This window comes from Microcaecilia unicolor, chromosome 2, assembly GCF_901765095.1.
Source record: "Microcaecilia unicolor chromosome 2, aMicUni1.1, whole genome shotgun sequence".
In the NCBI taxonomy this organism is placed as follows: Eukaryota; Metazoa; Chordata; class Amphibia; order Gymnophiona; family Siphonopidae; genus Microcaecilia; species Microcaecilia unicolor.
This window is the reverse complement of record NC_044032.1, coordinates 416007743-416032405: the sequence shown is the minus strand read 5'-3', so window position 1 is coordinate 416032405 and position 24663 is coordinate 416007743. Positions and strand designations below refer to the sequence as shown.

General features: G+C 40.5%; 1 protein-coding gene across 1 annotated transcript in view; it reads left to right on the top strand.

Moving 5' to 3' along the window:
• Nucleotides 1-24663, top strand: part of UNC5C (unc-5 netrin receptor C) — a 644470-nt gene that overhangs the window by 318231 nt on the left and 301576 nt on the right. The window contains exon 2 of the mRNA XM_030190711.1: nucleotides 2566-2787. Coding sequence (XP_030046571.1) covers nucleotides 2566-2787 — 222 coding nt within the window. The remainder of the gene's footprint in view (nucleotides 1-2565; nucleotides 2788-24663) is intronic.

The following is a 24663-nucleotide window of genomic DNA, read 5'->3' as shown; positions in this document are numbered from 1 at the left end:
AGAATGTGACAATGAAAACAACCATAGTGAATCAGACCCTTACTCATGAGGAGTTTAGGTTTTCCATTCCAAGGAAGAAGGAGAAATGCCAACGACAAATTAGATTGTCTATTTTGAATTTTCAACTCATAGAGCTTTTTTATGCTGGCAGATAAATAGTATGAATCCGGTTTAAAGTGATATAATACTTACCATTTCTTATTTACAGCCCTTGGGGGAAAGGGAAGCCGGGCATTGAGCAACAGTGGCTCTTAGTAGCTTATTGTAGATCCCATGATTGCAGGGTTCCAGAAGGAATCTTATGGCCCTGTTTACTAAGGCACATTAGCATTTTTAACGTGCCTACAATTAGCACGCATGCTAACTATGTAGGCGCCCATAGGGATATTGTAGGCACGTACATGGTTAATGCGCGTTAAAGATGCTAACAAGCCTATAACGTAGCTTAGTAAACAGGCCCTTGGTTTATGGTACCTGAGGACATTCACTGCAATGACTTGGTTAGGTGAGTTGGAAAGGGGGGGGGGGGGGCAAAAAATAGACAGGAAATCCCCAAGCTGCCTATGAAGGTTCAAGGCACAGTTGCCTGACAGAGGTTGTTTCCAGATTGAGCTAGAAGCCCAAAGGAGCAGAAAGAAACTGACGGCCTAAAAACATATAATATATATTTGACATATTTAATAGTAATTTAAAACTCTTTCTGTTTGCCTATTTTTCATGTGCATGTACCTTCACACAATTTAATAACCCCTTTTTGTATGTGAAACAGGTTCTCTCTCTATATATATATATATTGCTGTATTGAGTACCAATAATACACACTCTCAAGTGTGTGCCAAATTTATGGTGAGGAGTTAGGGCACAAAACGTTAGCAGTACTTGATACATCAGACTCTGTAAATAAATTACCCTTAAGAGCAAGTAAAACTCAGTAGATGAGTGAAACTTTCTAGCCTTAGGGATGACTATCACTCTCTTGCTACATAAGAAATTCCCTTTCTTCTTATATTAGAGTGGATTTTTTTTTTTCATCCATTAACTGTGCTGACTATTTTTTTAGAATGTCACCTGAAAGCTGGTTATTTCCCTGTGCTATACAGTTTTAAAGCATCTATACTGGAAACTATGTACAGTATTAACCTACATTTGTGCCAGTTAGGGGCATAGTTATCAAAGAGGGCTACCAGTAAGAAGGGTTATTTTACCACTAACATGCTATTTTAGAACAGGTCCCATTTTATACAATGAGACCTATTTACTAATAACTGAGGTTAACAGGAAAATAACACGTCTCAACTAGAGGGCAACCAAAACTGAATCTACAGTCGAAATTTGCTTCACAGTTTGGCTCTAAAGTCAAAATGACTGCCACAACTTCCTGTGGCAGCCTTGTGAAACTGCCGTGGGAGGTCACGGTAGCCATTTTGAGATTGGAGCCGTCATAAGCAGGAGCAGCTAGAGATTACTCCTGCCCATGCTGAGTCTGATTTTGAAATGGCTACCATGATCTCCTGTGGCAGTCTTGCGAGACTGCCATAGGAGACCCAAGCAGCCATTTTGACTGCAGAACTGACATGGCCAGGAGTGATTGGGGATCAGTACTGCCCCAATGAGACCACTAAATCACCAGGGCTACTAAGATAGGCCCGTGGAGGTCCTACAATGGTGGCAGGGGGGGCAACGTTTGGAGGCAGTTTTTGGTGGGATGGTCTGGGGAGGACAGCTTTCTGTCAAGGGAACTAGGGGGCTGTGCAGCCCAATTTTGGTTGAGGGGAAAATGCATCAGCATTTATCATCAAGGAGTAAAAGGGGCACTCAGAAGGACAGGGCCATAGCAGAGAGGATGAATGAATTCTTTGCTTTGGTCTTTACTGAAGAATATATAAGAAATTTACCTATACCAGAGATGGTTTTCAAAGGAGACTATGCAGAGGAACTGAAACAAATCTCAGTGAACCTGAGCAAAATTTGGTCAGCCTCTTGTCTTAACAGTAGCCCTTGGCTGATAAGTTCCCCAGTTAGATGGGAATTATAATTGCACATGATCTAGAACCTGGCCAAACTGGGATCTTCAGTATCCATTGAAACCAAATCTGCAACTGAAATTGGCCACTTGGTTTCAGCACAAACCAAAGCGCCAATAGTCAGGCGATTCTATAAAGCACGTGCACCCTTTATAGAATTACACTTACTGCTGATTTTTTCCGGCACTGAAATTTGAGCACCATTTACAGAATTCCCCCCCATAGAGTTTCTACCAGTTCTCTGGATAAGATATGTGGGATAAATTATAACAAATAATATTTTTTAGAGTCTAAGGGGTGTAGTTTCAGTGTGAGCCACTGTTAAGCCATGTTATTTTACCACTAACTCGTGCTGTTTTAGCACACATCCCGTTTTATGCAGTAAGACCTAGTTATTAATAACTGGGGTTAACAGTAGCCCATGTTGATAACTTCCCCCCTTAATGGATCCAAGCAATATTTGAACAGTGCCAGCCGAACAAGTTGAACATAGAAGCTTCTAAATTTCCTAAATTTGTTTTTCTGTTGTGCTTATTTGCAGATGATGACTTTTTTCATGAACTTCCTGAAACATTCCCATCTGACCCTCCAGAGCCTCTGCCACATTTCCTTATTGAACCTGAAGAAGCTTACATTGTGAAAAACAAGCCTGTGAATTTGTACTGCAAAGCCAGTCCTGCCACCCAGATCTATTTCAAATGTAACAGTGAATGGGTACACCAAAAAGACCATGCAGTAGATGAGAGTGTGGATGAGACATCTGGTAAGTTCAGTCTATTGCCTGTTACTGCACTAGTTGTAGCAGTGAAGGAGGTCACAGTCTATACTGTATATTCCTCTTTGAGACATCAGTAATGTGTTCTCTTATCACACCAAAGTTCAGTCTTATTGTACAGACTGCTTTACAATGTAGCACCATCCTTTCCTGGGTCACTGATGTAGGTCAAACCAAAGGAGGGTCCAAATCTCCTGCAAAGCGCACAAGCAACCACAAGAAGGGCGGAAGAAACCGAAAGGACCAGACTGAAGACCACAGATAGTAAGAGCACCAATATAGTTTTATTGGGACCCTACACGGTCCGTGTTTCAGCCAAAAAGGCCTTCCTCAGGGGTCTTCAAATTGACATATACAGATGTTCCTCCAAAATTAATACGTCGATTTGAAGTTTTTGCGCTTATTCTTTCTATCCCGTGTAATTTTGGAGGAACATCTGTATACGTCAATTTGAAGAACCCTGAGGAAGGCCTTTTTGGCCGAAACACGGACCGTGTAGGGTCCCAATAAAACTATTTTGGTGCTCTTACCATCTGTGGTCTTCAGTCTGGTCCTTTTGGTTTCTTCCGCCCTTCTTGTGGACGCTGATGTAGGTACCACAGAATCCCTGCATGACCCAAAGCGGCTGCTTCAATTTTTTTAACTTTAACTCATGCCTTTTCAGTCGTGGCTCGAGGTGGGTAACATTCAGGTGGCAACTCTATAAGTGGTTCTTAGCCTACTACTCTATTCACTAGGCTGCTCCTTCACACTGATTGGCCTGATAATTTTGTGCATGTATGTCAAAGGTTAACATAACAAACAAAGATAAGGGTCTTTTTACTAAGGTGCGCTGAAAAAAGGGCTGCACTAGTGTAGGCATGTGTTTTGGGCACGCGCAGATCTATTTTTCAGCGCGCCCATGAAAAAGGCCTTTTTTAATTTTTGCTGAAAATGGACATGTGGCAAAATTAAAAATTGGCACACGTCCATTTGGGGTCTCACATGTTAACTGTGTGGTAATCATCTATGCGTGTAGAATGACGATTAACGCCTGGTTTCTGCTGTGCACCAGAAAATAAAAATTATTTTCCAGTTTGTGTAGTGGACATGCGTCAAAAATGAAATTACTGCTAGGGCCACACGGTGGTCAGGTGGTAACTGAAAATTGATGCGTGTTGGGCACGCATGGAGGGGCATAATCGAAAGGGGCGCCCAAGTTTTCCTAAGGACATCCTCGCAGGATGTCCCAGTGAAGGGGCGGGGAAACCCGTATTATCGAAACAAGATGGGCATCCATCTTTCGTTTCGATAATATGGTTGGGGACATTTAGGTCGTCCCTAGAGATGGTCATCCTTAGACTTGGTCGTTTCTGATTTTCGACGATAATGGAAACTAAGGACGCCCATCTCAGAAACGACCAAATGTAAGCCCTTTGGTCGTGGGAGGAGCCAGCGTGCACTGGTCCCCCTGACATGCCAGGACACCAACCGGGCACCCTAGGGGGCACTGCAGTGGACTTCAGAAAAAGCTCCCAGGTACATAGCTCCCTTACCTTGTGTGCTGAGCCCCCCCAAAACCCACTCCCCACAACTGTACAACACTACAATAGCCCTTATGGGTGAAGGGGGGCACCTAGATGTGGGTACAGTGGATTTCTGGTGGGTTTTGGAGGGCTCACATTTACCACCACAAGTGCAGCAGGTAGGGGGGGATGGGCCTGGGTCCGCCTGCCTGAAGTGTACTGCACCCACTAAAACTACTCCAGGGACCTGTATACTACTGCGATGTACCTGAGTATGACATTTGAGGCTGGCACAAAATATTTTTAAAGTTCTTTTTTTGAGGGTGGGAGGGGGTTAGTGACCACTGGGGGAGTAAGGGGAGGTCATCCCCGATTCCTTCTGGTGGTCATCTGGTCAGTTTGGGCAACTTTTTGAGGCTTGGTCGTAAGAAAAACTGGACCAAGTAAAGTTCTCCAAATGCTCCTCAGGGACGCCCTATTTTTTTCCATTATGGGTCGAAGACGCTCATGTTTTAGGCACACTCAAGTCTCGCCTTCGCTACACCTCCAACACACCTTCATGAACTTTGGCCATCCCCACGACAGAAAGCAGTTGGGGACGCCCAAAATCGGCTTTCGATTATGTCGATTTGGGCGACCCTGTGAGAAGGACACCCATCTTCCGATTTGTGGTGAAAAATGGGCGTCCTTCTCTTTCGAAAATAAGCCTGATAGGCACCTACGCGGCTTAGTAAAAGGGTCTCATACTGTGCTAATGAGGTCCAGACAGAGTCAAGAGTGATGATTGCTGGGCTAGGTAACGTGAGACACTTAGACAACGGGAGCTTCAGATTCTGAAGACGATCCCACAGTGCTTACCCAGTCAGTAACATTCCAGCATCCCAGGTAAGAGTTGCTTTCAGTTCCCCTATCCCTTTTGGGCTGATGTGTTCACAGACTAATTCTAAAGGGCAGAATGGGCCTCCAGACTGGCATGTAAGGCAGTAACCTTTCTTGCCCACCGCTTGGGATAATAGTGAGAATAGAGGAGTTTGAGGAGGCGATGAGTCTTGTACTTATAAATCCACTGCAGCACCTAATGTAAGGAGTGTTAAACAAATAATGTACAAATTTCACACAGAAAATGTTAAAATCTCTTCAAATAAATTCCACAAAATTCTTATAGAAAATCTGGACCTTTTTTTAAAATCTGAATATTTCCATAATGAAATTTGTATATTCTTTAACACTCACTAGTGGCATGTTTTGAAGCTATATAAAGAAGTCCTTTTGGGAATATATATGTAGATTTACACAATACATATGGTTCAGTAAATTGGACCAGGTTATTAACATTCAAGGATATGACTCTGTATCCTTGTTGTATTTATCTTTGATATAGGGCTCAATATTTTGGAAGTTCTAACAACTGAGATTTTAATTAAATCTCAGAAACAAAAATTAAGTACGTTGATTTTTTTTTATTTTTGTTACATTTGTACCCCACGCTTTCCCACTCATGGCAGGCTCAATGCGGCAGGCAATGGAGGGTTAAGTGACTTGCCCAGAGTCACAAGGAGCTGCCTGTGCGTGAAGTGGGAATTGAACTCAGTTCCTTAGGACCAGAGCCCACCACCCTAACCACTAGGCCACTTGTCCACTCTTATGATCAGCATAAGAGTGGACAAGAGGGCTGTAAATTGAATGAAGAATTGGTTAAGTGATAGAACTCAAAGTGATGGTTAATTGAGTCAACTTTGATGAAGGGGTTTTCACTTTGTTTCAATATATTTATTAACAGTATTAAAGGAACTAGAGGGAAAATATTGGCAGATGACTGTAAAATCTGCAACACAGTAGACATGCCAGTAAGAGTGGAAAAATTGAGAGGGGACCTGAAAAAAAATGAAAGACCAAAGGCTTGGAAAATGAGATTCAGTGCATTTACACAGAAGTGTAAAATATGTAGTTCACTGGGACAGAAAATATTTTAGCAGGGTACCGTTTAGAAGAACAAGAACCGTAAACTATCAAACAAGAAAAATATCTCATCTTAAGTAACCTCAGGGTAATAAAGCAACTGGGAAAAATATAGGTAGGCTTTCCATAAGTAGAGGTATAAGGAAAGAGAAGGGATTTTGGATTTAGCTCATGCGTTTTTCAGTTGTAGCTCAAGATGGGTTACATTCAAGTACAATAAGTATTTTCCTGTCCCTGGAGAGCTTACAGTTTTAAGTTTGTACTTGAGGCAGTGGAGGATTAAATGACTTGCCCAAATCTCAAGGAGTGGCAATGGGATTCAAACCTGGTATCCATGGTTCTCAGCCTGCTACTCAAAATAGTTCATTTTTAAGACCTGACTTTGAATATTATACTCCATTTTGGAGGATTCACTTTTATAGGGACACTAAGGAGGGGAAGTTATCAATATTGGCTATCATTAAAACAGGTTATTTTACTGTTAATCCCAGTTATCAGTAGCTAGATCTCATTGCAGAAAATGGCACCTATACTAAAATAGAATGGTTAGTGATAAAAGAACACATCTTAATGGTAACCCATGTTGATTATGTCCCTATGTAGTTCAGCAGAACGTAATTGAAATGATTAGAAGATCTCAATGTTAATGTCAACACATCCTCATAATCTAGATTTTCAAAATCTTACAAAGAGATCTTTTATGGCCCGTGATATTGATATTGGTTCAATGCTTTTATTACCAATATCTTTCTACCCAAATCTTCTTTAGTCCATTAGGGATTGCCTTGACAATTTTAAGATTTAATTTTATATGTAATATTTCAAATTGTATAAAATGCACAAAAATGTATCTTAGATTTTTCAGATGCATCAATTCAATAAACATGTTTTCCAAATATTAGCAGGAGACAACTCCGTTATAGCGCATATTTCAAAGGCTGCATCAGGGAGGTCTTCTAAGATACAAAAGCAGAAGTAAATTCCCAATCTTTTCAAACAATAACAAAAATATTTTTAAAAATTGTGAAGATCTCTGAGGTCACATACCAACATCTTCTCTGACTCTAAACTTCCTTCTTCTAAAGATGGCCTCAATGTTTTTTGCTGATTAAATGGAGTCAGGTGACAAATTTAGCCAGTCATACGACAAGGCTAGATTAGTGACATGAGTGGAGGAGTAGCCTAGTGGTTAGGGCACCAGTCTTGTAATCCAGAGGTGGCTAGTTCAAATCCCACTGCTGCTCCTTGTGATCTTGGGCAAGTCACTAAACCCTCCATTGTCTCAGGTACAAAATTAGACTGTGAGCCCTCCTGGGACAGAGAAATAAATACCCAGTGTACCTGAATGTAACTCACCTTGAGCTACTACTGAAAAAGGTGTGAGCAAAATCTGAATTAATAATAGTTCTATCTCTGCATTCAATCCAAAGGGAGTTATCATATTTAAAGAAAAAATCCAGATTTGCTCTCTATAATTACACAAACAGGATTGCCATTCAGACAATTCTATCTCATGCTATCACTCTACACTGAATCTGTTCCAAAGTATGATGCTGATCCAACCAATGTTGAACTATAGGGGCACTGAGAACTTTATTTTGAATCTGTGATTTGTCTGTTGAGACGATCTACCTACATACGCTAAATCACTAGGGCAGAATATTAAGGGCCCAGTTTTCTAAGCTGTGCTGTAGGTGCGCAAACTTTTTAGTGTGTGCTAATGCTAGAGACATCCATAGGAATATAGTGTGTGTCTCTATTGTTAGCGCATGCTAAAATGTTTGTGCGCCTACAGGGTGGCTTAGTAAACAGGGCCTTAAATATATTATAGAAGATGACCCGCAGTAAGTATCTGTTCTAGCTAGATACGGCTCTCCTTTACAAGTCCACTGTATACTTTCAAAGGTCGTATGGTATTACTGACATTCACCACATTTCTTGTGATGATTAACTGATTGTTCCAGGTGATCTAAATGCTTATATGAAATAATTTCTCCAGTAGTTTTACCCAGGTATAGGCTGCTACCCGGGGCTCAGAAAATACATCATATAATTGTAGAATATGCCAATGTTTACATACTGACTTCACAATCAGTGATGCCAGTGTTGAAAATGGTAATACAAATGTCGGCAGATCTTTCTGTTCTAGTGGATTATAATGTAAAAGTAGACTCCGTTGTGCATACTTTGCTCTTAAGATATGCTTTTCTAATTACTTTAGTAGGTTAGCCTCAATCTTTAAACTGTTGTTTCATAACTTTGGCATGGTGCTTAAATTCATCATATGAGGACCAAATATACCTCCCTGATGCAGCCTTTGAGACCCAGATTATGTCGGAGTTGATTGTCTCCTGCTTGCTAATATTTGGAAAAACTCCAATAAAGAGTTGATGCATCTGAAAAATCTTTAAAATATATATATAATCTAGTCCTAAGAGAGTAAATCTATATAGATTGCCTAAAGTTACATGCCAGGTTAAAGGAAATTGTGCATACAACTACTGTTATAGAATACTATTGTAAGTCCACATTTACACCCCTAGCTGTAGGCAGTTAGGTGCATAACTTCATGTATTCTATAACATTTGTGCACAAGACTTAGTCATGCCCCTTCCAGTCCACACCCACTTCAAGTTATATGCTTTGGATATTACGTACACTTTTTGCAGAACACTAAGGCGAGCTGCGTGCATAACCACTAATCGGTAACAGGTAGCACCAATTAACATGACTGTCAGTTATCGTTAGTTAACATCAATTACCAGCTCATTATTATATCCAGTTATGCACGCAACTGTCTTTATTCTATAAGATGTGCATGTTTGCATGCTAGTTGGAAATTTATGGGTACAACTTTCTAGGATTACCCTTTATCAATTATTGGAGGCATCCCCAGCATATGTTGAGATGGAGGTTAAGGGCCCCTTTTACCAAGCTGCAGGCCAGCGCTAGCATCGGTGCATGTTTTATACGCATGCTGAGGCCCCCTTTTACTGCAGCTGGTACAAGAGAAGTCTCGCTTTCCTACAGGAAATGGTTGGGTAGCACTTGCCACGCGGCCATTTCGGGGGGGAGCCCTTACCACCACCATTGAGGTAGTGGTAAGGGCTTCTGCATTAATCCGGTGGTAACTGGGCAGTGCGTGGCACTGCCCAATTACCACAAGGTACACTCCAGCGCTGGAAATGACGGTGTGCTAGGGGTGGGAAGTACTACCGGGTTGCTGTGGTAGCCTGGCGGTACTTCCTTTAAAGCAAGCGGTATGCCCACATTTCGGTAACAGTTAATGCACAGTACTGTAAGTCATCATGCATTAACTACGAGACTCAATTTATTTATTTATTTTAGTGCATTTCTATCCCACATTTTCCCATGAGCGCAGGCTCAATGTGGCGTACAGTAGCTCAAGAAAAATTACAATAAAAGAAAGGTATAAACATAGGATGACAGAGTTTGGATGAATACACCGAAAAGACATGGGAAGGAGCACCTATTATCTACCGGATTCCACACTAACTACTTAACATCAAAATTAAAATAGATGCTAACTACCAAGCCACTGTGTTAATTGTTAGCACTAACAGCACATACTAATTTCTGCGTTTAGAGCTAGATTCTGTACATGGCGCCTGAAAAATCCACAAGGAAAAAATTATGCCTAGGCATATTCTCTAAAGTATGCCTACATTTTATAGAATAAACTTAAATTTCTGCATGGTATATAGAATAAGCTGAGCGGTTCGCCATGCAACTAAATTTGGCCGCATCCATTTAGGCCACATTTTACTTGGTCTAAATCCCAATGCCTAAACTAGGTGCAGATCAGGTGTATTCTATAATAATGTGTATTGATTTTAGAAATGCCCAAGCCGCGCCCCTGGCCACGCCCCCTTTTCAATTATGAAACTTAGAATTTAGGTGCACTGTGTTATAGAATACACATCAAGTTGTGCGTGTAAATCTCAATGCCAATTAGTGCTGATAATTGCTTGTTACCATCCAGTTAATAGGACTTATTAGCTAATTAACCAATTAAGTTATACGCATTGTTATAGAATACGCTTCAGTTTCTGTGCAGATTTCTAGGCACCATAGATAGAATCTGGAGTTAGGGAGAATTCTATGTATGGCAACTAGGGCTGTTCACGTAACTCGATTAATCGTGTTAAACTTTTCACAAGCACTAATAATTATAACTCGATTAATCGCATCATGCTGCTCTCTCCTATAAAGAGGAAAAAAATGGCAGAAAGTTGAATGTGATAGATGTTATAGGGGAAGAAGTGAGGAGAGAGGAGGCCCTGAAAATAGAGTTCAGAGCATAGACAGAGGAAGAGAACCAGAAACAGCGAATAAGATGATTAGAAAAATGAAATCACTGGACAACAAAGGTAAGAAAAATGATTTTATTTTCAGTTTAGTAACTGAAGTACAATATGTCAGTTTTGAGAATTGACATCTGCAGTCTATATTTTGCACTATACAGGTGAAAATGTGAGGGGGACAGTTTATGCGACCAGCCATGTGATTAAACATTTTGATCGCAATCGCGTGATTAAAACTTTTGCTCAATGAACAGCCCTAATTGCAACTAAAGTTGCACATGCAAATTTGGCAGTGTGGCCAAATTGCATATGCATTGTAATTGATTAACAAGCCAATCAGCACCAATAACTGGTGAATAGCAAGCAATTATTGTGCACTAATTTGAATTTACGCATGCTACTTTCTAAGCATATTCTGTAAAGTGGTACATAAGTACATAAGTATTGCCATACTGGGAAAGACCAAAGGTCCATCAAGCCCAGCATCTTGTTTCCAACAGTGGCCAATCCAGGTCACAAATACCTGGCAAGATCCCAAAAAGTACAAAACATTTTATACTGCTTATCCCAGAAATAGTGGATTTTCCCCAAGTTTAATAATAGTCTATGGACTTTTCCTTTAGGAAGCCGTCCAAACCTTTTTTAAACTCCACTAAGCTAACTGCCTTTACCATATTCTCTGGCAACGAATTCTTGGGTGCATATAAATTCTAATGCGTGGCTCTCAAACAGGGCTGTAGCCATAAGAGGGGCATGGGCAGGTCATGGGCGTTCCTAAAAATTACACACAGTTACAGAATTTGCCCGATCCATGCCTAAGTTAGGTGTGGGCGTTTACACCAGGTTTTAGTTGGTGTTAAATGGCTGAGCCTAAATTTTAGTCATGGAGACAGCACTACGTGTACTCTATAAACTGCAATTAACTTTAGACGAGGTTTAAAGAACAGCGCTAAGAGCAGTTTTTTCATGTCAATTGTTTTTATGCCATATATAGAATTCCCCCTTAAGGCTGTAATTTTATAAGCTGCTGCCTTGTTTTAGACATTAAGAACATGCCTAAAGGCCAGTATTTTAGTCATTTCACTCATAGGGGCCCTTTTACTAAACCATATGCTTAAGACAGGGGAGAAAGGTGTGCTTAGCACCCTTATGTGTCTTTATAAAATAGCTTCAAAATAGGTGCCTAGTTGAACTTCTAAGCTAAGCAACCTGTTACAAAATTACCTTCTACAAGATAAAGTGCTTTAGCTATACACAAGTCTCATAGTATATTTGGTTTAAAAGATATCTACAAGGGGTCGATATTCAAAAATAACCAGTTAGTCCTGATGAATATCACCAAAGACCACTAAAGTGAAAGCCGGATATCTTGTGGGCTGTCAGAGGGCAGAGTTGGCACTTATGTGCCGATATCCAACACTTAAACCACTTGAGTTAACATGGTAACATAGTAGATGATGGCAGGTAAAGATCTGTACGGTCCATCCAGTCTGCCCAACAAGATAAACTCATAGTATAAGGTATGATGTGATATTACATATGTATACTTGGTCTTGATTTGTCCTTGCCATTTTCAATGCACAGACTGTAGACGTCTGCCCAGCACTGGCCTTGCTCTCCAGTTACTGAAGCTGAAGCTGTCCAGCAACGATCAGGGCACAGACCATAGAAGTCTGCCTAGCACTGTTTTTTTCTTCCCAGTTACTGGTGTTGCAGCCATATCAGACCGCAGATCTGTCTTTATGTGATGTCGCTTAGGAAGTTAAATGCCATCCACATAAATCCAGATTTTCAATGCAGGTGCCCGGACTTGGCCTGGCATTGAATATCTGGGAATAATGCCAACAGCAGCTAAAAAAAAATGCTGTCCGCCAGCACGGAATATCTACCCCATATGATATGGCTCATGAACATGGAGGGAAAAATACAATTAGGGAACATTAATACACTTTTTATTCTACAGTTTCAACCCATATTATCTTGTTAAAGAAACTAATAATAGATCATCAGCTGTGAGGACACATTTTTAATTAAATAGAAAGTAACATGGGGGTCCTTTTACAAAGCCGCGGTAAAAAGTGGCCTGTGGTAGTATGGGCGCATCTTTTGGCCGTGCGCTGAGCCACTTTTTACCATGGCTGGAAAAAAAAGCCATCTTTTAATGGGGTGGGAAATGGGCATGCACAAAAATTAAACCTAGCACACTCCTATTTACGGCCTGATCCCTTACCCCCAGCCATTGACCTAGCAGTAAGGGCTCATGCGCTATCCATGCGATAACCACGCATTGTGTGCCAACATAGCCAAGCTGCTGATTACCGCCATTGACCTAGCAGTAAGGGCTCATGCGCTATCCATGCGATAACCACGCATTGTGTGCCAACATAGCCAAGCTGCTGATTACCGCCATTGACCTAGCAGTAAGGGCTCATGCGCTATCCATGCGATAACCACGCATTGTGTGCCAACATAGCCAAGCTGCTGATTACCGCCATTGACCTAGCAGTAAGGGCTCATGCGCTATCCATGCGATAACCACGCATTGTGTGCCAACATAGCCAAGCTGCTGATTACCGCCATTGACCTAGCAGTAAGGGCTCATGCGCTATCCATGCGATAACCACGCATTGTGTGCCAACATAGCCAAGCTGCTGATTACCGCCATTGACCTAGCAGTAAGGGCTCATGCGCTATCCATGCGATAACCACGCATTGTGTGCCAACATAGCCAAGCTGCTGATTACCGCCATTGACCTAGCAGTAAGGGCTCATGCGCTATCCATGCGATAACCACGCATTGTGTGCCAACATAGCCAAGCTGCTGATTACCGCCATTGACCTAGCAGTAAGGGCTCATGCGCTATCCATGCGATAACCACGCATTGTGTGCCAACATAGCCAAGCTGCTGATTACCGCCATTGACCTAGCAGTAAGGGCTCATGCGCTATCCATGCGATAACCACGCATTGTGTGCCAACATAGCCAAGCTGCTGATTACCGCGATAGTGCCGATTTGGTGCTTGCTACCCGCGAATTAGTCTTTGTAAAAGGGCACCATAGTGAGGATAGCATAGTGATGCCATACTGTATCTGTCATAGGAATAGAACTCAATATTGACAAATCCTGCAAAAATAGTTTTATCACCTTGATTTTTTATTACTACTTTTAAGCATCTCTCTCTCTCTCTGTCTCTCTCTCTCCCTCCTGCCAGGATCCCCCTTTTCTTTTGCTTCTGTTTATCTTTTGGAACATCATCCCATGATACAGTGTGACAGCTCTGCCCCACACATCAGACTCCTGTTGGCAGATTGTAAACAAAGCTGCTGATGGGAGCCAACACAGCACTTATAAATAAACTTGTTTAAAGGGAAAAAATGAGTTCAGAATTCCTTGGAGCTCCCTTATCACTTTTCTTTCTAAAAGGGAGAGAGGAGCTCTGACAGAACAAGAAGACAAGATACTTTGAAAGACATTTTAAAAGCTGTTTCTATGGATAAAACAGTGGTTTGCCAAACAGAAGCGGGATTTCATGCAGTAGCGGTCATCCTGTATATGAACACATGACATTGGATAGTGGTATTTTTACCCACTGTAAGGGAGGTATTCCTGAGCGTGGGGTTTGTGGCTATTCCCCGGATTCTACATAGGGAGCCAGATTCCATATAAGGTGCCTAAAAAATCCATGCAGTAAATGGAGGTGCATAGTAGGTGCTGGGATATCAACTAAGCATATTCTATATGCTTCCAAATGTGGCTGTGCCACACGAACTTTACCTACCACAACATCACTTTGCATTTGTTCACACCGGTGTCAGCAAATGCCTCTCCTGCACTATGTAAGCCACATTGAGTCTACAAATAGGTGGGAAAATGTGGGATACAAATATACAGTGCATTTTTTCTCGTAAAAAAAGGTGCCGGTACTCAAATGCTAGGGGTGGGATGATCACTGAAGGACCTACCCCACAATTACAGGTCCCCTGTATCTAGTCACAGAATCTATGACAGTGCAGAATTGGTGTGTAGAGCCTGAGCTCTTTCATTAAAACTTGGGGTCCATGGGTCAAATTTAGCAGACAATGGAAAAGGTGCCGGTACTCAGTACCCCCTCAAAAAAAAACACTGCAAATATACCTTGCCTAAATCTATGTGCAACTTATAGAATATGCTTAGGTGGAAATGTTTACCACACAGAGTTTTAAGTGCCTTGGCTAGATTCTATATTTATTTAGATTTTGCTCACACTTTTTTCAGTAGTAGCTCAAGGTGAGTTACATTCAGGTACACTGGATATTTCTCTGTCCCAGGAGGGCTCACAATCTAAGTTTGTACGTGAGGCAATGGAAGGTTAAGTGACTTATCCAAGATGGCAAGGAGCAACAGTGGGATTTGAACTGGCCACCTTTGGACTACAAGCCCAATGCTCTAACCACTAGGCCATTCCGTATGGTGCCTAAAAAAATCCTCATGGATATAAACATATTCTATAAGATTTAGCTGCAGTTTATAGAATATGCTTGATGCCATAGAATCTAAATCTACACATGCCCATTTATACTAATAAAAACCTGGTCTAAATCCATGCACTTATATTTAGATGTACTGACCTGTATTCTGTAATTATGTGTGGATTTTTTGGCACATCCACGAAACACCCATAAACACACACCCCTTTTAAACTGCGTGCATTTATTTTGAACTGTGCGCTTTTCAATTTAGGCGCAGTTCCTTATAGCATATGTTTAGCAATTTCCACATATAAATTCTGATAATTGCCAATTAGTGCTTGTTATTGCTTGTTAAGTGATGTTATCAGCACATATTTGCTTGTTAAGCCAATTAAGTTACACACGGTGTTATAGAATCCACATCAATTTCAGTGCTTAAATCTAAGCGCACCGTGTAGCATCCGGGGGTATGAAAGTGAAAGTATGCACCTACGTTTACTTTGAAAATACAGCAAAATCATACAACCCCTGGAAAAACGAAACAATTTTTTAAATTAATCTCTATCTAGATTTATGTGTGTGTATGTATAACAAAAGAAATATATAGATGTAATTTTTTTCCAGTGAATATATTTGTCAGGAAAATATTAAGGGATAATACTCTACTCAAAAAGTCTGATTCTGCAAGTTATTAGTTCTTTTTGCTTCATCATTTAATAAGAGATTAGATTACAAATGTAACATTCTATGCGTAGAATTTGAAACATGCATACAAGATTGATACATATTTTTTAAAAGAATTTTAAATATGCAGGCATCTTCCCCTAAGAGAATTCTAATATGCCGGCCGGGGGTGGTTAATATTGATTTTCTATAAATCATTTTTTGGTTTTTGTGTTTTTGTTCTCAATTCAGTCTAACAATACAGAATAAACATCAGAATTCCCATCATGCTACTTATTAGTTAAAGCACAAGGGGTCTCAGAAAGAGAAGACGACACAGAACAGCCAGTGAAGCTGAAAGAAGCAAGGGGACTTAGGAAAGCAAAGGGACAAGTTTTGATACCTTGCTACTGTAGGTAAGCAAGGTGACAAGACTTTTTCAGGTATGTCACTAAAATAAGGAAGGGAAGAGGTAGGATTGTAAGATCAAGAGAAGAAAAAGAAGACTGTGGCAAGTGGTATCAGTGGACATGCTATACAAATCCTCATCTTCAGTTTTCTATAGAAATGGGTAGATGGCACATCATATGGACAAGAATGTGTTTGCATGGCACTAGCAGAACTGAGAGTGGACAAAGCTATATATTAAGAGCAATTCCAGTGCATGCACAATAGGATCCATTCAACAGCTGTTTGAAGATGAGTGATTTCATGGTACTGGAGAACAGAAAACATCTCTCTTCACAAACATGATAAAGAAAGATGTTGGAAACGACGAAGATTAGTTATTCCAACCTTGAAAGTGGGAGAATTATTAGAGCCAAAAGAACATCTTTCAGAATATGGAAAAAGATCTGAATGAAGAAAACAAGAAGCAACGAAAGCACTGGCAAGATAAATGCAAAGCATTGATAAAGAAGGCCAAAAGGGAATATGAAGAGAAATTTGCCTCTGAAGCAAAAAGTCATAGTAATAACTTTTTCAGGTATATCAGAAACAGAAAACTTGTGAAGATCATCAAGGAGTAAAAGGAGCACTCAGAAGGACAGGGCCATAGCAGAGAGGCTGAATGAATTCTTTGTTTTGGTCTTTACTGGAGAAGATGTAAGAAATCTACCTGTACCAGAGATGGTTTTCAAGGGAGGCAATGCAGAGGAACTGAAATCTCGAATAACCTGGAACGTGTACTGAGCAAAATCAAATGTCTCTGTATTGCTCCATGGTTCAACCATATCTTGAGTACTGTGTGCAATTCTGGTTGCTGTATCTTAAAAAAAGATATAGCAGAATTAAAAAGGCTTAAAAAAAAAAAGAGTGACCAGCATGATTAAGAGGATGGAACTCCTCTCATATGCAGAAAGGCTTTAGGACTTTTCAGCTTGGTTGAGAGTTATTTGATAGAGATCTACAAAATACTGCATAGAACGGGTGAACGTAAATTGATTTTCTATTCTTTCAAAAAGTATAAAGACTAGGGGACAAAGCAGGAGGAAATATTTGTTCACCCAATGAATAGTTAAGCTCTGGAACTCATTGCCAAAGGATGTGGTATCAACGGTTTAAAATGATTGGTCAAGTTCTTAGAGGAAAAGTCCATTGTCCACTGCTTGTCCTTGGGATCAGTAGCATGAATCTTGCTACTGTTTGGGGTTCTGTACTTCTGAACTGAATTAGCCACTGTTGGAAGCAGGATACTGGGCTAGATGGCCATATGTGTGACCCTTTAAGGTTATTCTTATGTTGGTAACGTTTTCAACGAAAGGGTAAGGGTTGTACGAAATAATCTTGTTGAGAAAGCAGAGTCAAAACCTGCAGTAGAATTCAAGAAAACCTAGGTTAAGCACAGAACATTCCTTGTTTATGGTTTATTGGATTTAATATACTGCTTTTTTGCAGGTAGCATCAAAGGGGTGTACAACAGTTAGAATAAAAACATATTAAAAAAGGAAAGGAACTAAATATGAAAAGTTAAAAACAAGAGGAAAGGAAGATTACATACAATGTTGCTGTTCCAAGAAGTAAGGGGAAAGACAGCAATCAAAAGGAGTGTATGGCTGCATTAATACAGCTATCTTTACTGTTACAAGCGTTATTCTTGGAAATAATTATAAATGCTTAAAAATAAAAAGTAAAAATAAAAAAAGAGTGTATGGCATAATCTGTAATACAAATTGGACATCTGGGGTGGGGTCATTACTTTTTTGGGTTCAAAACTTGTCAAGTAAAATGTGCCCAAACTGACTAGATGACCACTGGAGGGATAAAGGCATGGCCCCCCTTAATTCCCCAGTGGCCATTGATCCCCTCCCACCCCCCCCCCCCCCAAAGAGGAAAAAGTGACAGTACATACCAGGCTCTATGGCAGCTGCAGATATAATGGCCATTCCTGTTTCTTTGTACTAATGCCAGTACTAATAAAGATGTCACGCCTATGGAGCAGCACTTTACAAAACCAGAACACTGTACCAGTGACTTCATGGTAAGAATCTTAAAAGGGAACTTTAAAACAATACAGGAACGTAAAACCTTTGAAGTCAGAATGATTAAATATTAACAAAGATCTGGGTTTTCTAGCCCATTAAAAACCATAAAATGATACTGCTTTCTCACCCTCCTGTCCCCATACATATCTCACCTGTCCCTCTTCCTGTCTCTCACCTATCCACCCCCATCCTGTTAGACTGTCACTGGAATGCTTTGATGTTTCACTTATATATATACTGTCATCTACCAACATTTGCTTATTTCCGATCTGACGAAGAAGGGCTACCCTCGAAAGCTAATCAAGAAATGTATTAAGTTATGTCCAATAAAAAAGGTATCATCTTATTTTCTTTTCCATGTTTTATTTTGTTTTATTTCTATTGATTATCTTTAAAAGTGGACTAACACGGCTACCACACCTCTCTACTCAAGATGGACAATATATTGAAAATGCCCTTCACAAAGTCTTATTAAAAAAAAATACTCAAGTAAAAGTAATGAAGTATAAAGGCTGATTTTCAAAGCACATAGACTTACAAAGTTACATGATTACTATGTAGCTTTGTAAGTCTCCATGTTTTGAAAATGAGCACCAGAGCTTCTTAAATCTACTTTCTTATTACCAAGTAAAAAGTATTCTTAACAAGATGGACATGTAAGTATTTTAGTCCTTCTTATTTGATTTTTAATCAAATGCTGAGTTAAGACCCAGTAGTAGCTGATATTCAAAACAGGGGCGTAGCCAGACACCCAATTTTGGGTGGGCCTGAGCCTAAAGTGGGTGGGCATAAAAATCTCATCCAGCATCTCTCCCTCCACTGCCCCCCCACCCCCCAGGCGACCAATAATTTCTCAATTCCACCCCCCCCCCCTTCCCTTCATACTTTTTCAAATCTTCAGCGCTTCACTGTCAGCAAACAGTGACTCATACCTGCTGCTCTCACCAGAGCCTTCCCTCTGACCTGGTACCACTATTGTGGAAACAGGAAGTTACATCAGAGGGAAGGCTCTGAACTGGCACGAGCTGCGGTTATGATTCGCTGTTTGCGAAACATTAAAAAATTGAAAAGGTACAGAGAGGTTGGGGGGGTTGAGTTGACAGATGCCAAAATGCCTTTGGAGGAGGGGAAGGAGAGATGCTGGGAGTCTTCTGCTGATGAGGCTTGAGGCTCGCCAGCCACATCAGAGTTGTGCCACTTATGGGTGGGCTTGAGCCTAAAGTGGGTGGGCCTGTGCCCACCTGTGGCTACGCCATTGATTCAAAATGGTCATCAGTCCTTTTACCTCTGGACTAAGCAACTGTCTAACAACACTAAACAAATGCTCACATGCAGCACTGGCTGTTGAAGCAATGTTTAGTTCAGAAAACAAATCTTTGAGAACAGGATTTCCAACAAAGTCTGCCACTGAGTTTACACGGTTCATGTAGCCAGACAGAGTACCTTCGTCACTTGTGGTATTGGTGACTGCAGTAACATAGTAAGTGACATCAGATAAAGACCTGATCAGTCTATCCAGTCTGCCCAGCAGTCACATTCATTCTCAATTCAAGATTAAAATCAACAATGAGTGTGAGACTATAAACTTGATCATTGTCTTTCTTTGTTATTTCTTTGACATAGACCATAGAAGTCCGCCTGACACTGTTCTTATGTTCCAACTACTGGAGTTGCTGTCAAAGCCCACTCCAGCCTATCCGAATCTGTCACGTCATTTGTGGGACACAGACCATAAAAGTCTGCCCAGCTCTCTCCTCAGGTTTCTAATTACTGAAGTCTCCGTCGAAGCCCTCTCCAGCCCATCCTAAACTGGATTGCTATATGCGGGACATAGACTGTACAAGCCAGTCCAGCACCGGCCTTAGATTTTACAGCCAGAGTTGCCATCTAAGCACCACTTGACATACCATTCATTTTCTAATTAGAGATCCTCTGTGTTTATCCCATGCCTTTTTGAATTCCACCATTTTCTTTCTCCATTACCTGCCTCGGGAGGGCAGTCCAGGCATCAACCACCCTCTCTGTGAAGAATAATTTTCTGACATTACTCCTAAGTCTGCCACTCCACAACCTCAATTCATGTCCTCTAGTTTTACCAATTTCCCTTCTCTGGAAAATATTTGTTTCTATTTTATTACCTTTCAAGTGTTTAAACATCTGTATCATATCTCCTCTGTCCCTCCTCTCCTCTAGGGTATACGTATTCAGGTCTTTCAGTCTCTTCTCATATGCCTTTTGGCGCAAGTCCCATACCATTTTTGTTGCCTTCCTCTGGACAACTTCAAGTCTTCTTACATTAGCAAGATAAAACCTCCAAAACTGAACACAATACTGCAAGTGGAGTCTCACCAATGACTTGTACAGGGGCATCAACACCTCCTTCCTTCTGCTGGTTATATCTCTCTTTATACAGCCTAGCATCCTTCTGGCTACGGCTTCCACCTTGTCACACTGTTTCATTGCCTTTAGATCCCCAGATACTATCCCGCAATGTCCCTCTCCCTGTCTGTGCATATCAGCCTCTCACCGCCTAACACATACAGCTCCCTTGGATTTCTACTCCTCCGCAACCTCAGTGCAGTGTTGAAACTGGAGAAATCATCATCCACATCCAACTGAGTCTGAGCAGATGTGGCATCTGCAGTAGCATTAACTGTGACTGCACTCTTGGCTTGGGTTTTGTTCAACAGCAAATCCATTCCTAGCAATTTCTGTCTAGGGTCCTTGATCCATGCAGTCTTGAACTTTGGATGTAATACTGCAGCTGCTGTAAGTTTCTTATTCATGAACTGCTCTTCGAAGCGCTTCTGTATGCCACTTAGTAATCCTCTTACTAATGGTTGACAAGTCTGAAGTGTGTTGTTTTTCTCAGATGCTTGTAGTTTCATAGTCGGCCATATCAGAATGGGCGCAAGGTAGGCCATGAATGCTTTAGTTTCATATTGAAGAATGTCCAAAGCTTGCACCAAAGGTTTCATTACAGAGACATTCTGCAATAAACAATATTTGTGAATAACCAAATGCAGCAATATCGAACTATTTGCAGACTGAATTTATGCCTTTTTTTTGCAGTTACTTATGTTTGTGGAGTGGAAAGGGTAGACGTGAAGCATCTATTTACTCTTTCCAAAAATACTAGGACTAGGGGGCATTCAATGAAGCTACAAAGTAGTAAATATTAAACGAATCAGAGAAAATGTTTCTTCATTCAATGTGTAATTAAACTCTGGAATTCGTTGCCAGAGAATGTGGTAAAGGTGGTTAGCATAGCGGGGTTTAAAAAAAGATTTGGCCGGCTTCCTAAAGGAAAAGTTCATAGACCATTATTAAAATGGACTTGGCGAAAATCCACTGCTTATTTCTGGGATAAGCAGCATAAAATGTTTTGTACTTTTTTGGGATGTTGCCAAGTATTTGTGACCTGGATTGGCCATTGTTGGACCTTTGGTCTGTCCCAGTATGTCAATACTTATGTAAGTCATTCCATAAAAATGTAAATGGGAAAGGGACTTGATATACTGCCTTTCTGTGGTTTTTGCAACTACATTCAAAGCAGTTCATATAGTCTATGCAGGTTCTTATTTGTACCTGGAGCAATGGAGGGTTAAGTGACTTGCCCAGAATCACACAGAGCTGCAGTGGGAATTGAACCCGGTTCCCCAGGTTAAAGTCTACTGCATTAACCATTAGGCTACTCCTCCACTCCGCTCCACAATGGAGTTCCAGCAAGTCTGGTTAAGAGTAAAAACAATGGAGTCCAAGCGCATGTTCAGTAACCTCAGCAGACATCACGCTTTGTGTGACTGTTTGTTCCATAATGCTTGGCATTTGGCAAAAGTAGAGCGATACAGGTTTTTGTAAGCCGAATCAGATTATGCTTCTGTAGCATCACGTCATGTAGCCACCAGGAGTGACAAACACAGTGCTGATGTGGCAGCAAATGACAATCACCAGCTGATGATGATAAGGTATTGTGCAAGTTATGACATTCCATCTCATCTTCATAATCGTCAGGTTCCGCTGACTCAGTCATTTGATGCAATTTGATCAGCATGTTGTAGAGATCTGGAAAATTGTTGAAAACCTTTGCAGAAATTGGAGCCATTGTCAATAGTTGTTTTGGTGATTTTATCCTGGAGGTTGAATTCAGAATGGATTAATTTCTAATGCAGCTGTAATAACATATGTGTGGGATCCTTTTAGGCAACAAAATGCCAAAGCTGCTGACCTTCTTTACATTGTTATCTGATCTATCCAGTGGACTGTCACCCCAAGGAAGGATATGGCTATTCTGGAGTGAAATGACATAGCAGGGCTGTTATCTACGGTCCTGGCTTCACCAAGCCATTACCTGGTGACTCACCACCGTTGGGAGCTGCAACATTTTCACTCTATATTTAAGGTAAATACTTTTGTCTAAAAATTACTTTGACTTAATACCTCTATGGCACTCTAATGATTTCAACACAGTCTTCTCAGCTTATACATTAACCTTGACTTCAGATCCTACTACTACTACTACTACTTGACATTTCTATAGCGCTACTAGGGTTACACAGCGCTGTACAGTTTAACAAAAAAGGACAGTCCCTGCTCAAAGGAGCTTACAATCTAAAGGACGAAATGACAAGTTGGGCAGTCTAGATTTCTTGAATAGTGGTTAGGTGCCAACGGCGACATTGAAGAGATGGGCTTTGAGCAAGGATTTGAAGATGGGCAGGGAGGGGGCCTGGCGTATGGGCAGGGAATTTATTCCAAGCATGGGGTGAGGCGAGGCAGAAAGGGCGGAGCCTGGAGTTGGCGGTGGTAGAGAAGGGTACTGAAAGGAGAGATTTGTCTTGAGAGTGGAGGTTACGGGTAGGAACGTAAGGGGAAATGAGGGTAGAGAGGTAAGGAGGGGCTGCAGATCGAGTGTATTTGTAGGTTAGAAAGAGAAGCTTGTCTATCGTTTTTTTATATATATAGACTACATCGCTCCGCTGTGCCTTTTGGTTTCCGCTATCTTTACGGTATCAGCGGGAATCCTCATTAGCCTAGGTTAATAATTGTGATTTTGCATTTTTTATATATATTTCACTTTTATAATATCAATCCATTTAGCACGTATCTTTTTGTCTGGACATTCTCACTGGTTTGCTCAAAAGGCACAGCGGAGCGGTGTAGTCTATATATATATTAAAAAAAACGATAGACACACCGGGGATCTGAAGTCAAGGTTATTGTATAAGCTGAGAAGACTGAGAAGACTGTGTTGATATCATTAGAGGTATTAAGTCATAAAATTGAAGGGGTAGAGCACTATTGTTGAAGTGTAATTTACATCTAAAAATTACTTTCCAAAAAATACTTTCTTACAAACACATTTGTAAAGTAACAATTTACAAGTAAAAAGTAAGGCAAAACAAATGTAACTTGTTACATGTAAAAAGTACTAAAAATTATAACAAAGTATTGTAATGAAGTAACTGTACTACATTAGTACCCAGCCTTGTTGGACAGCCCAGATGGGCCTTACAGTCCTTTCTTGCTGTCAGACTCTATAAATCTGTTTTTATATTTCTTTGTGTCATCATGCATTTCCATATTGAGGTCAATATTCAAGGGTGCCAATTAAATACATTGAAAGAGTTATCCAGTCAAACTGGTGCCACTGGTTATCAGAGGTTAAAGTGAACTTTAACCAGATAACGTTGACTATCAGTGCTATCTAGTTAAAATTTCAATCCACCCTGCCACATCCCAGTGCCTCCTTATTTTAATAATGTAACTTTTACCTAAGCATCGAGTTCTCTAGTCAAAAAATGATTAGTCAGCGTCCTGGGAAATTCAAAACTGGAAGATTTATCCAGTTAGCAATTAAAAGTTAATCAGAAAAATCATTTGACTATTAGTCTCATTATGCCTGGATACATTTATAAATAACCAGAATGGATTGTTTGTACATATCATCTTTTCCTAGCCAAATATAAGAATAATTAACAGATCTTATAGTACATGAACTGCTGAGGCCATCATGAATATGTTCTCAAATGTAACTGCAAGGCCAATGGGAAGAAGTACTATGGGAGGGCAATTTCCACAGCTGAGGTCATTAGGAGGTGTCAAATAAAGATTAAATTAGTACCAATTAGTATCAATTAGCAGAAGCTTGGTCTCTATGAGTGTTAGAAATATTAAGAATAAGGTGGGAATGTAGTACCCCATGAGGATCATAAGCAAAAAGTGTTAAAAATTAACAAGGGACTTGAATCCCACGTCCTTGTTAACGTCATTATTTTGTTTTTAATCTAAGACAACTGAATTCTATTCCCCATATCATTCTATCTTGAGTATTTTTAAAGTTAATACACTTCAAGGATTTGTGCTGGGTTTGTTTAATATACCTGGGCCAGATTTATCACCAAAAATCCATTTTTTTAAAAATAGGGAAAACCAGGAAAGGGATCTAGGCGTTCATCGTTGATGATACATTGACTTCC